At 38.0% G+C, this 14,073-nt stretch overlaps 1 protein-coding gene across 22 annotated transcripts in view; it reads left to right on the forward strand.

Moving 5' to 3' along the window:
• The window catches only part of LOC112960877 (fibronectin type-III domain-containing protein 3a-like), an 80,181-nt gene extending 66,151 nt beyond the window's left edge, over positions 1 to 14,030 (forward strand). For 18 of the 22 annotated variants that reach the window (XM_026055501.1, XM_026055500.1, XM_026055507.1 and 15 more), the window contains 3 exons: positions 4,903 to 4,979; positions 10,396 to 10,633; positions 12,978 to 14,030. In XM_026055501.1, coding sequence (XP_025911286.1) covers positions 4,903 to 4,979; positions 10,396 to 10,633; positions 12,978 to 13,117 — 455 coding nt within the window. In that variant the 3' untranslated portion in view covers positions 13,118 to 14,030. Of the gene's footprint in view, positions 1 to 2,964; positions 3,036 to 4,902; positions 4,980 to 10,395; positions 10,634 to 12,711; positions 12,923 to 12,977 lie in introns of those variants that run through there. The other 4 variants (XM_026055523.1, XM_026055509.1, XM_026055510.1 and 1 more) reach the window with 4 other exon arrangements.
• Positions 14,031 to 14,073: the final 43 nt, after the last annotated feature.

Genomic DNA, 14,073 nt, shown 5'->3' on the forward strand with positions numbered 1-14,073 from the left:
CCCGGCCCCGGCCCCGGCCCCGGCCCCGGCCCGAAATGAGCGGTAAGGTCCCCCCGGCGCCGCGCCGCCGCGGCCAAGCACCCGCCGGGGCGCGGAGCTGGCGCAGCGGCGGATGGGGCCGGGAGGAAAAAACAATTAAAATAAAATAAAAACCACCCAGCGTGGGGGGTCCGCGCAGCGCTGAGCCCCCGGCGGGGCCGCCGCGGGGCACCGCGAGCCGGGGGGGCCGGGAGCTGCCGCCCGCCGCCCTGCGGGAGCTCCGGTGCAGCCGGCCTTGGCAGGGCGAGTCAGAGGCGTGGGGGTGGTGGTAGCCTCGGTTTTTCAGGAGTGCCTGTGTTCGATTTTTTTTTTCCAAAATCATAGCAGTCATGCATCGCTCTTAATTGTGCTACGCGTTTATGACATCTGTAATGAGCAAAGTAAGGTTTCTGTTATAGCCTTAAACATACACGCTAGTGATCTTAACCTGCTGTGGCTGCTGGCGGGAGGGGGTGGGTATTTCTTCTGCCGTTGCGATTTTTTTATGCATTTCCTGTTTAAGGGAATGTGCTCTAAGTCTTATGTGATCGTTAATAGGGATCTTGTTTGTTGTTTTTTTTTTTTTTAACTTGGAACAAAATGCTCATTTGGAGACTTTTTATGAGCTTTTCCTTTCATAACAGTGAAATAGCAAATTTCTGTAAGATGGTAACTTAGAAGTATGGGGAAACATCAGCATCTTGGGTTAAATTTGCCCTTTTTTGTAAGCAATAAGTCATTTTTCAAAAATGGAGTTTAACATGGTTGCATGTTTGGAGGTTTTCTCCCACAATAATTGTTTTTCCACTTTTATATGGAGAGAATGTGTACCTTAAAGGAATACAGAAGACTGTAGATCTCCTCTTACAAGAGTAATATCTTTAATATTCATAACAACAGCGATTTGGATGAAGTTGAATTCCATTTATGTGCAATATAGAAAACTAGATGTTTGGTTAACATGACTCCTGATGCTGTTATTTGCTGATACTTAAATCATTCTCGCATCCTGGTAAAACATACTGTTTTTTTCATGCACCAGTCTAACCAGTACCTAAAAGCATGGGAATTCCTCTTACAATGTATTTTACTTAAGTGAAGCCGAGAACTTCACCTTAGTTGTTTAAAAAACAAACAAACAAAAAAACCCCAAGAAATGTATTTCTGCTTTTATAAAGTATTTAATCTTTTCTAAATATGGAAAAAATTTTTTAACAGTTCTGCAGGTAATAATGTGCTTTCTGTGAAGAAGTCAGCAACATCACTGCAAAAACCCTGTATTCGTTAAAGTGTATAGTCTGCCAACTTTTTTCCTTGCTTTCCTTTTTCTTGAATGTTTCTATATCATCTAACCCCACAGTTATTCAGAAATCTAATCAGAAGTGTGTTAGAGTTTACCCTTAATCGTGAATATTAAAAAAATAAATTTCCATTAATTTTGGAACTTCAGAGTGTTGCAGTTTGGATGCAGGTGTGGCAGACTGCTGACTTCATTCTAAAATTGCAAGAATTTTTCAGGTTCATGTTGCCTTTGTTTTTATTTTTCTGCCTGCTCTATTATGGTGTACTCACACTCATTTTGCGAGGAACTTTAGAACTGCGTTGTGGGTCAACCTTTGTACTGGATTGGAGATAACAACTGCTTTTTGTTTGTCAAGACAGAGGTATTTAAAGCACTTAAAGAGGTGATCTGTACAAAGAAGTATGATTTGTTAATCAGGACCTACTTGTTAATTTAGACAAATGCGTAAAGAGTATTGAACAAACAAATAAAAAGCCAAACATGGAAATACCTACCAGGTTGCAAAGAAACAAGCTGTCCACATTACAGTTCCTTCATCCTCCTAGGCCATTGCGTTTGCTGAAAAAAGTCTTAGTAACTGTGGACTTAATTCTCAGTTTACTTGGAACTTATGTAGCTGTTCATGTGTGTTGAAAAAGGTGAGTTTTAACAAAAATGTCTGTATCTTGTATTTTTTTATGAAGAAACTACAGGTAAACTATGCAAGATGCAGATTGTATAAAAACCCTCCCTCTTATTTAAGAATTAATTTTTGGCAGGTTGGTCTAATGGTAACTTTAAATTACTTGTTGACCTTTTCCAATTTATTGTAGGTTAATACTTTTCAGTACTTCTTCAGCTCTTTCACTTCTTTTCACTTCACTTTTTCACTTCTTTTTCAACACAAATGTTCCACTGAAACAATTTTGAGTTTCACCTGAGCAAAAACACCTCAAGGTTCAATATTCAAAGCAGAGCATACTGTAGTTCTTTTATTATTTGCTGTTCCACAGTTCAGTTAATCTTTCGACTAAGACCTTGTTCTTGAAAATTCTTCACCCCCACAATCATGAGTTAACACCTCAGAGAATAAAGCTGCAATTCTTTCCAGCCAATATATTTCTAAACTTTTGTAGCTTATTGTAAAGTAGTCCATACGGTGTAGGTAATCAAATCTGATTACATGCTGCTACTTTAAAGAATGCTTTTTGTTCCTTTATCCTGTTCTTGGCATTCAGGCATAGTTATCTTTTATTTTTCTGTCAAGTTCATTCTTATTAAAATGGGGTGTAGGTAATCTTATATAACTGTACTTTATATTTGCTTAGCACTTTCCATTTGATAAACTGTGTTAAGATCTGCAAATGTTAATGTGAGAACTGAAAACACCCTCTCAAACAGAAGTATTGTTGTAATTTCACTAAGAGTTGGATGATGCTTTTGGTAACTTCACTGAGCTTAATGAGAAATTTGGATTTTCTGCATTTTTAAAGGTATAATTCACAAGTCTTGTGGATTTGTCATAGGTTAGATAAGAAATCTGCTGTAAAATTGAGAATGCAGTCTGGGGTATCTGTATCCCAATCTTGTGGTCTTGCCACAAAACTTGGTTGGATTGTGTTGCGTTTCAGTTGCTCTCTAATATGTTACTTTTTGTATTTTAGACACAAGAATGTAAGGCTGTCTGTACGCGGTCCCGCTTGAAGCCTGTGCCAACTTGGTCGCTCTGATAGAGGCCAGTATCAAATGCTGAAGGGGAGAATGTAAGAATAGGGCAGGCACACAGAAATAACTTTCTTGTTTCTAGCATAAAAGCTTCTGGAGCCGAAAGTAATATTTGGGTTTTCTACAGTTCTTAATGGATTACTTCTTCCAATAACTTGTTCAATTACTTTTGAACCTAACCTTTAGCTTCCCCACGCTCTTACAGCAGTGAGTGGCACTGTTTAACTGTGCATTTCATGAGAAACTCCTTTTTCACTGTTTTAAACCTTTTATTTGATGATTTAATTTGCAGTCTTTGGTTCCTGTACTGTAAGAAATTGTAAATGATTTGTCTTCCTATTTTAAACAGATGGTGAATTTTATAGGTCCTCTACCATTTCTCTCCTTCCTGCCTGTTTACCTTTTAACCATCTGTAGGTGGAATTATCCCAATCTCTTTAGTCTTTCCTGGTAAAGCGGTATAAAGCCTTTGTAAACTTTTCTTCCACTTTTGTCCTTTTCTAGTTCTATTACGTTCTTTTGGGAAGAGGAAGACAGGCATTGCACATAGTCCTCGAGGTATTGGGGCACAGTGTGGATAGTATTTTCTTTTCATGCTCCATTATTTCAGTAAGGATTTTTAATGTTCTGTTTCCTTCTGTGAATGCCACTGAAGAACATTCGGCTGGTATTTTCTTAGAAATACATATAGTAACTCCATTGTCTGTTTTTAATCGCAGCTAATTTATCGTTTAACACTGTAAATACATACTTTCAGAGCAGGAGCATTGCTTTACACTTATCAGTGCTTTCTTATGCATTTTTACTGTCCAGTCATTCAGCACTGTGAGGTTCTTTTGCAGCTCTCTGAGTAGACAGCTTGTAGATGTGGCTGTTTGTTCCCCTTTTCCAGAGGTTTTGTTCATATCTTGAACAGCTTCTTCTTCACATCCCTGTGGGACTCCTTTGGTCACTGTCGCCAATTTGAAAGCTGATCGTTTACTTCTATCCTTTGTTTCCTATTCTCAAAGCAGTTATTTATTCATGAGCAGCCCTCCTCCCTTTTTAACCAAAGGCAGCGTTGCTTCTTTGAATCTTTGAGACAGTCAAAAGCTTTTAGAAAATCCAAGTGTATAATACTGTCCTTTTGCTCAGAGTTCTTTGAAGGTATCAGATTTTCGAGGCATTGCTTTATCTACAGATGCCACATTAACACTTCCCCATTCTGCCATATTTATCTAAGTGTCTGCAAATTCCATTCTTTGTTACAGTTTCTTTCCAGCTTGCATGGTACCAGGATCATCATGGTATCACAACTTTTATCATTGGTAGCAGTTTATAATACACTGGCTTCCCCCTGGGATCTGGACAGTTACTGTCTTATTTGCTGTCTCATTCCTGTGGTACTGAGATGACTTTAGGTGATTGATCACTAGTGACAGAACAGCATTTTTATAAGAAATCTTTTTGAAAACTCTTAACTGAATACCATCTGGTCTTAGCAATTTGTTTCTGTGGGGCTTTTTTTTTCTTTTTTTTTTTGGTGGTATTCTAAAGTCTCTTCTACTGTCTCTTCACTATGGGATGATTCTTTTGACTTGTTGTCTTTAAAGAAGTTTTGGAAGTATTGGGTACCTCCATAAGCTCTTCTGTGGACTTACTGAGAAAAGGGAAAAATATCTGCTGATGACAGGGTTTTGTTGTTGTTGTTTGTTTTAAATGTCTCTTAGGTTTCACGGAATGCCCTTTGCTGTAATTTTATCTATACAGTTCATTGCCTTTGCTTATCCATGTTATCTTGTATATTTTTTACAGATGCTTTGCAGTTCAGCGTGTTCTTTTGAACTTTTTCAGATTATTAAATGGTACTGTACTGAATATTTCTGTAACCCATTTAGGTCCTGCTCAGGTTCCAATGATGTCCCCAAATGGTTCAGTGCCTACTATTTATGTGCCTCCTGGATATGCCCCACAGGTATGTCCATTCATTTGATTCTTAACATTTTGTTTGCATGAAAATTGTAGGAGTAGAACTGAAATAGCTAATCCAGTAAATTGATGTATCAAGCTTCTGAGTCACAGTGATCATGCAAGTAAATAATGGGAGATGTCCCATAGTATCTCTGTGATGGGAGACTCTTTTCATGGTTTGTACACCATTTAGTTACAGATCAACTACTTAAATTACAATAGCAGACAGTTCCTTACTGAGTTCAGGATCCTAATGTACTATATGCCGTCTGAGCATAGAGAAGATTCATGACACAAATAATGCTTTGTCCAGGATCTGTACTGAATTCCAGGTTCATGGATGTTTTTTCCTGGCACCAATGTAGTTTTAAGGACATACCCATAGTTCCATCTCTGGGAAGTTCCCTGCAGATTAGGAGTAAAACAGATCAGATAAAGTGTAGCAAGTAGCATGAAAGAATGTCAACCCTTCACTGGGGACAAATTGTCGTACAATATGTGCTTCTACTGCTTATCTGTAAAATGGGGCTCTGCTCTTGTCTCTACTGGAGAAGTCCTAATTGAGATGTCTGAAAATTAAAACTGATCCAAGCTAGATAACCGGGACATCCTTTAAAGCTGATTGAAAGGCTGATTTATCTCACCTATTTGGGACACCTGTCTTAAGGTGAGATGTATTGCCTTCTAGATAATGTCTTTTTTCTTTCCCCCAACTACAGAAAGAGCCTATGAATTAGTAGGTCAGACCTAGAAATTAAAGCAGATGAATGCCACTCTCAGATCTGCTCATGATGTTCTGCTGCTGTAACCAGTCTACTTTTGCAGACTCTGTGTGCCCATCCTATGGTATTCATTGAAAAGAAAATAATGCAACCAGAAACCTTCCAGTGTCCAGATGTTTCATAGTTTCTCTGAACTTCATGAAAAATTGTCCTCTAGGAAAAGGCTGTTAGGTTGGACAGACTAGTACATGGGGTCTCTGTGGTTTTACCTTTCATCTCTTGAAAGTTAGTTGATAAGTTGGTCATAAATCTTTCACAGTTGAGGTCCCAAACAGGTAGAAGAGAAATGAATTAAAAATAATGAAAGTAAATTTATCTTTAGATTCATAGTAAAAAGGCTTGATTCCTATTAAGATTCACTTTTAAAGAATGGAAAGAACTTTTGAAATAATTGGAATTAGTTTTACTGTAAGCTAATTTCTTGACTACTTAATTTCAGTTGTTGAATTACTGTTTAAAAGGTTTTGTAACTTGTAAAATTCTGAATAATTTTTATGAAATAAACTTATCCTTCCATTGAAGACAACTTGCAGCAGACAGACTGAAGGCCTGAGCTTTGCTGGGACAAGCTTGTTAGCCTTTCATTGGAGCTTGTTCGTTCAGGCAAGTGCTGGGCATCCACTGCTCTGCGACTTTTGAGCTGGAGGTGCCTCACATCCGTCCAGCTCAGAGTACAGGTGGAATGATCTCATGTCTGCTGCTTTCATCTGAGTAGAAATATCATAGTCCAGTAAAACCTGTAGATTATAAGGCTTTTGAAGTATTTACTGCTGACAAAACATACCAGCTGTTGTGGTTTATGTTGGAAGCTTCTGTTACAAGCCAGAAGATTAGATGGCAGTCTTGCTAAAAGGGAAAACTACCACTATCGAGCTAAAAGTTACCCCAGACTCAATGTAGTCAGTCCCAGCAAACTAACTTACACGGTTCCTTCAGGCTTAGTATATTTTTAAAAGTCTGTAACTGCAGATGTATTCGGAGAGAGATTGGAAACCAGCTAAATGCCTCAAGCCATCAGTCTAGAAGAACAAATTCAGTATAACCATCTTTTACCTATTTTAGTTTAATTCTATCATGCCTCTACTTGCTTCAACTACTATTTGGCAGTGACCCAACATGCTGTCCTCTGGAAGTTAGGGATAACTACAGAATAAAGCATGTTTGTTTTTCTTGCATCACATAAATCATAGTTTTTAAAAAAGCAATTCACAAGTTTGGAAAGAAAAGGGAGAGTTGATTTATTTCTCCCTCCCTTTTCTTTTGGAATTGTAGTAATGAAATTCTGAAAGAAAGCACGTTACATCTTTATTCATCCTCTCCAAGCTGTCTGTAGTCATGTCTGTCATGAATCCTCCAGTGGCATTTGATTGGTTCACCCAGTGATACGGGCTTATGCCAGAACAAAATGTTTGGCTAGTAAAACTATGATAATAGCTAACTTGTTTCTTTTTTAACTTAAAATGACAGACTTGGCATGATTCTGTTTGTGCTTTGTGAGTTTTTTCCTGCAGTTGCCTGATAGGGGCCTACAGTTAAGTTAATGTTTAATTTAGGTACACAGATATATACCTAATTTGTTAAACTCTTTGATTTTACGCTACTGAACTTAAGGTCCCTGTTGCTATGAACTGGGTAGCTATCTCTGATTTGCTTAGAGTATCAACAGACCCAAGAAAACATATTAAATGATTTCAGGTATTCTAAATTTGACCTGAAAAATAATGTAATTATAAACTGTGCTAGTAGCTTTTTTTTAAGAATGCTGCATCCTACATAATCTGAATCTGCCCTTAAGTTTTTGATCAGTTTCGTAATAAATGTCATGATAAAGCTCTGTATATATCCCTGCCATATACATCACCTCTAGATTGCGTGTTAAGCACAAAGCTGTAATCAGAAACCATACTGGACCCTTTTGGAGAAGAAGCACTGGCCCAGACTAGGCGTGATGGGCCTGAAAGCAACAAAAAGATCTTAATGGATTTAAATAAATAAAGGTTTACTGAATATCTGTTTCAGCATATTGACTTGATACAGTCTGTGGTTCAACTTAAAAACACACGCACGCACGCACGCACGCACTCCTACCCCTTTTTGATGTTCACCTTTAAAGTTCTTTAAGTGTGAAGTAACTGACTTGCATGATTTACCCTGATGTGCTGGGATACCATGGGGGCTGTTAAGTACACATAACCTGCACGCTGTACATGCCTCAGACTGAGCTCTGCAGGGAAGGCTAGGGACCTAGTGACAATTTGAAGTTTGAATTATTTTCTTATTTAGAGTTTCTCTGAATCTGAATATTGTTGCTGTGTATAGTGCTACATAATGTGTAATAACATATTTGATGAGGTCATTTTTGGTGCAAGCAAAGAGCCTTAAAAATAATTTAATTTAATTTCCATGTTTAGGGAAATACATTGGACAACAGAAGTTCTAGTTGTCTTCACTGCTGTTAATATATCCTGCCTTAGGAACCAAACAGCTACACTTTCAGTAGATACAAAGAATGTTCTTTAGTAAAATTATTCTTTCCTGATAAGGGACAATTTCTCTGTACTAAAGATAGCCAATCCTTTTCAAAGTCACACAACGTGTATTTATTTTAAAGCTGTGTTCACTTAGAACACGTACGTTAGTCTCCATATATTTTTTTATTTATCTAAGCAAGGTGATCAGCTGTATTGTACACATACTTTGTTTTCTGAATGTTACGGCTTGTGTATAAGAATCTTCCCTCTACCGTCACACCAGAAGCATACAGCTATGTCTATGTAACCATTTTTCTCAATACAGTAGCCAAGTTTTGAAACAGTTCCCTGCAGCATCCTGCCTTACCTTGGCTTGATTTGACTTGCAGTATCTGAGGTGTGCAAAACAGATTCCTTTCAGAGAAAACAAAGGCAGAAGCTCCATTCCAGATGTGTACCAGAGCAGTGATTGATCCTCCAAAGAGCTTTCAATCATACACACGGTGGAAATGTTTACAGCAATGCACAAGACTAAATCTAGCCCAGTGTAATACCCTTAATCTCAAACAGTGGATGTGGAAGCGTCTTGGCACCAAGTGCTTTGATCTGCTCCTATTGCATCGGCTTACTTGGCAATGTAGCTGTAGCCTGTCTGTCCACACCTGCTTTCAAATACCAGTGAAAACTTAGGTCATAGGGTTGGCTTGTCCCCTGCTTAGGAAATATTCAGAATATTTTAAATTTTTCTTGTTTCTCCTCCTTTTCCAAATAAACTTTTCATCCAAAAACTCTTACAGGGCAGTCCCCCTGGCATTTTTCTGCAACAGGTTTTGAGGAAATAGAGAAAAACCATTTATAGGCATCTCAGATATTTTGTCCCCACAGTACATCCAAGTCAAGCCATGCCATGATCATCTCATTTAGATATTACTGGCAGTCATGTTTATTTGTAAATTTATCACTAGTGGTACCCTCTAGAGAGGGTCACTGGCCATCTTTTCTGTCTTCAAGGAGTGACCCGTTTGTTGTCCAGTTGATGGCTGATCCTCATCTAGAGTGAAGAGTGTTTTCTAGTTCGGTACCGGTACCTGTACCATAGGCCTTTGTGCCTGCTCACCTACAGACCCCCCTAGTGCTCCACGTACTGTGCACGGCACTCCTTGGCTCCATGCATCCTATGTGACCATGCTTATTCTCATCGTGGTATCACATATGCTGCTTGTGTTTGTCTGAACTTTTAACAGCATTGCTAAGGGCTGCGCTCAGATCCCTCAGCAAAAGGCCGTCCTGTCACAGCTCTCCTGCTCGCCAGAGAGATTTTTGCAGTAACAAACTGCTTTGCGCGCCCTGAGTCGGGCACAGGCTGCTGCAAAGGCTCTCATCTTCTCTGAACTCTGTTTAGCTTCTTTCAAAGTGCAAGACTTTTAAACAGCAAAAGTTTTTAAGGGTCTTTAAAAATTACCTTGAGCTGTGAAGGAGTATTGAGAAGGCTGACTACCATCCTGCTAGATTTGTACTTCAGTAGCTCGGCAGCTGATGGCTGCTGCATGCTGACAGGCACAGCGTGAAGCACCGTGGCTGCTGGGATAGTGTAGGAGGCCTGTGTCGGGCGGATAGCAGAGAGCAGGCACTGTCCTGCCTGTTCTCTCTGTTTGTGCAGACCTAGATCAGTCCTGGCACCAGATCGCTTCCAGGGGGCCATCTAGTTGTTGCATTGCAAAATGAATCCTAGGAGCAGTGCTGCATGCATGTGGTGTGAAGGAGTGGGAAAACAGGACCCTGGGGACAAGACAGACTAATGCCATAAATGTGTCTAGGTGTTTATAAGATGTTATGGCAACCAGGCTTTGTAGTAGAATATTTCTCCCCATCACATTCAGAAATTAATGGCGTTATTTCAGTTTCTTACAAGACATACTCTTACCAATGACCTAGATAGCACTTAAATTGTCCTCTCTCCACGTGCAGTTTTTTGTCTTATCTTCTCTTATTTTGCTTTTCTCCAATTTGGACGAGGTTTTGCTTCTTTATTCAGAAGGGTTTTGCTATTGCTAGTTGTAAGTATCTATAGAAACATAGCTTTCAAGCTGTTTCCTTCCAGACACAGTTATTCTTCTGCTTGTTGCTAAGCATTTCTTTCTGATGCACATTCTTTCTCGTTGCGCAGGTTATTGAGGACAGTGGCGTTAGAAGGGTTGTGGTGGTTCCCCAGGCTCCAGAATTTCACCCTGGTGGTCATGCAGTGATACACAGACCTCCGCATCCCCCCCTGCCAGGCTTCCTTCCTCTTCCAGCCATGATACCCCCTCCACCACGTCATATATACTCGCCAGTGACCGGAGCAGGTGATATGGCAACGCAGTACATTCCTCAGTATCACACCTCGCAAGTCTATGGAGATATGGGTAAGTAGCTTGTTATGCGTTGCAAGTTTTGTCAAAGCAAACATGCTGTTGTACTGGTTTCCAGAATCAGTGCAGCTGATGGACTTGCTTTATCAAGCAGAACTATAGCTTGAATGGGAGCTAGACAGACAAGTTTTTATGAAGATACCAGTCTCATTTTTACTGAAATTTATTATTCCAGAAAAAGTTCCTTTCACTAGGTTGACTTGTCTGTTCAGTGATGCATTAAATATATAGGATTTTTTATGTGTAGCAGTTATAGTTTTGCTCAGGAAAGGTAAAGGAAAGCAATTCAGGAAGTATTTGTAGTGATTCGGTGTAGTGATTCAGCATTTAAATCCATACCTGAGCACTGTTTTGAGATACAAGGTCTTGTAAGTGTCCTTTTTAAGGCATAAAACAGTGTGCTCAGTATTGTTTACAAAAAAGTGTGCTATTTTTCATAAAACCGTATGTGTCTAGTCTGATGTCCCTTACTGAATTCCAACTTGAATAATTAGGTGTTACCCACCTAAATTTTATATTGTAATTGAAGTTGCCTTTAGTAGTGCTACCAGTATCTGTCTTTAATACTATTTAATGATTTATTTAGTGTACGTGTTTACTGACTGGGGGGGGTGGAGCTATTAAATAAATATTTACATTTCCAGTACACTTGCTTTTCTTTAGATAAACTTCTGCTTTAAAGTATGTGCTGACCTTAAAAGACTTAGGGAGAGCACTGTCAGATTGCTGTTTTCACAGAAAGAAGAGAGAAGCTATGGAGAGGGAGAGTAGCACTTTGTCACGTTGCTGTAGATGCACAGATGCTGAGTGTTGTATGGTAGAGCTACTAAAAGCATTTTTAGTTATCCACCATATAGTCACTGTGCTTAAATAGTCATGAGTTACAAAGCAGTCAAGTAGAAATACATGCATGTCTTGACCTTTCTGGTATTCTCAGAATTTCAGTGTTCTTATATTGCCGTTTCTTGCTAGTTTGACAAGGATGCATCATTAGATATTTCTTGGGTGCTTATTTACACTTTTATTAATTTCTTGGTTTACTGTAGATGAGAGTTGTTTACTTTTAGTTTGCTAAATTAAGAGTTGGAGTTTGATAGTAAAATGCATAAGATACAAGGGATACTTCGTAATGAAATAATATGTTTTAGACTTCAGCTGCTAGATTATATCCCTTTAGCAGGAATTCGGTGATAATTTGCTAAACTACCAAGATCGTAAAAAAGAATAGATGAGGAATTCTTTGGTTTTCCTTTGTTTTAAATGCAGAAGTTCAGTTTACTTACATCAGTTAACTCTTTGGCTTAAGCATTTCAGCATACAAAATCAAAATGAACTTTTGAAAAGAAGCAAATAATTTAAACCATAGAAGACAAGTAAGAATAGATTTCTAGAGTTAGCAGTTAATGTTTGATTCTCTGAAATTGTATTTTAATACATATTCAAGATGACCTTGAAATTAGGAAATTAGAAGACTATTTTAGTTTGTTACATGCTTGACACAGATTTCACGTTTAATTTTGGACTGTTGACTTGGGCTATGACTTTCAGATGTCAGAGTCTACAATTAAGCTCCTATGTGAGGAATCTGAATTTAAGGAACAAAATATTCAAAAGTGCTTAGAATGCAGTAGTTCTCTAACAGGAGCACCTAAGTCTTCAGTGTTAATGAAAATTAAATTTATAAATATACACAGCTTATCTAGTAGTCCTCTGTCACACTTTCTGAGTATTAAATTGATCTGAAAAAAAAAGGAACTGAAAAGCTCTCCAGTTTTGGGATTGTATCCTTCTTGCTAAAAAGTTATTTGATTTGTTCTTCTGTAATTCCTAGCACACAAGAAATAACAAACGGTGGATTTCATTCTTCAACCAATGGATATAACTTACCCCAAAATGGTCAAATTCTATACTAGTTTTAAATGATTATTTTTGAAAGAGGTGACAGATGCATTGTTTTTATTTTGCTAAGCTATCTACATTGAAGAAATTATTTTGAAGGTCCAACTCTCTCTTATTATTTCTTGAGTCCTTAAACCTGACTGCATTATAAATTGTTGGCATTTATATTCCAGAAACCTAGAGGTGATGTATTGGTTCTGCTGAAGTCAGTGGCAAAATTTCCATGTCCTCAATGGAATGAGGTTATTGGGTGCCTCATTTTGTGTAGCACAACTCTTCATTTTTACAGACTATAGGAATATACTGGCACATTGTAATTTCCATCGTTGTTCTAGTAAATTTTAGAATAGTCTGCATTTATTGAATTAAATGTGTGAAAAATAATAGTATTGTTTATTTTTGCGTATGTCCCAATTTACACTCTACTAATAATTTTCAGTTCTTGCAATCATTTGTCCTCCAGAAAAGATGGAATTATCTGAGGTGTTGCTGGAATTTGAAGATTTTCTAATTCTCAAATGTTTAAAAATAAAATCAGATATTCTGAATTCTTTTTTTTTCATAATTGGATTGATTTAAGAATAAGATTAAGAAAAGCAGGTTTTGATAAATAATCAATTTTTAAAATGATTTTGACTGTAAATTGAGATCAGTTCTCTTCTGTCTAATTCTTCTTTTCATGTTTCAAAGCTTTTCTTCTAAATACAAATGGTACATAAACCAAGAAAAAAGACACAGTTTGTTCATCCTGAGACAAATCTCTTTTGTCCATAAATATAACCAATAACAGCTGTTTTCCCCATTTCTCATCGATAGGATTACACTGAAGAACAAGAGTTGCTGCCATGTGATATACTGTTTAAGTCTTCATTGAGTCGTTAAAATGTTTCTAAGCATAAAGATGAAATGAATAAAAATGTTAAAATTGGACAGAAGAATTCATCAATCTGCAGTTTCAATTTTTCCATTAGCCTAGTAGTGCCTTTTTTTTTTCTTCCAAATGGATGTTCTGATTCAGTGATGGGAGGTTTTGATGAAACTGCAGCAGTGCTTCAGGTTTCTGTGTAGATACAGTGTACTTACAAGACCTAGCCATACTGCCTTCACTCTTCTAATATCTTTCAGTTGTCCTATACTTTTGAGGGTTTTTTTACTGATTTCTACTGAAACACTATTAAAGTAATAGAGCTGTAGTTGTGTTCCAAAACTTAAAACTTCTGTATTTTCATTCAGCATTACAGCAGACCTAATCGCATGTAATAAAGTAGCAGTATTTTTTTCTGTATTGACTTTATTCTGCACCTTTAGAGTTCAAGGAAGGACATAGAAACATCTTAAGATCCATTTTTTAACTAGAAAAGGAAAGGAAAGATTGCACTTTAGTGTATAAAAGTTTTTACCTGCTGGACAGTTTTTACCTGCTGAGCGCAGCTAACAGAGGCAGCAAACAGATGCAGCAGTTTGCGCAGCAGTGTTTGGGCTCTGACTAGAACTTGAGGACCTTGTTGGAAGTTGTGGGCTTTCTGAGGACCCCC

This window comes from Apteryx rowi, unplaced genomic scaffold (genome assembly GCF_003343035.1).
Source record: "Apteryx rowi isolate R43461 unplaced genomic scaffold, aptRow1 scaffold_1230, whole genome shotgun sequence".
In the NCBI taxonomy this organism is placed as follows: domain Eukaryota; kingdom Metazoa; phylum Chordata; class Aves; order Apterygiformes; family Apterygidae; genus Apteryx; species Apteryx rowi.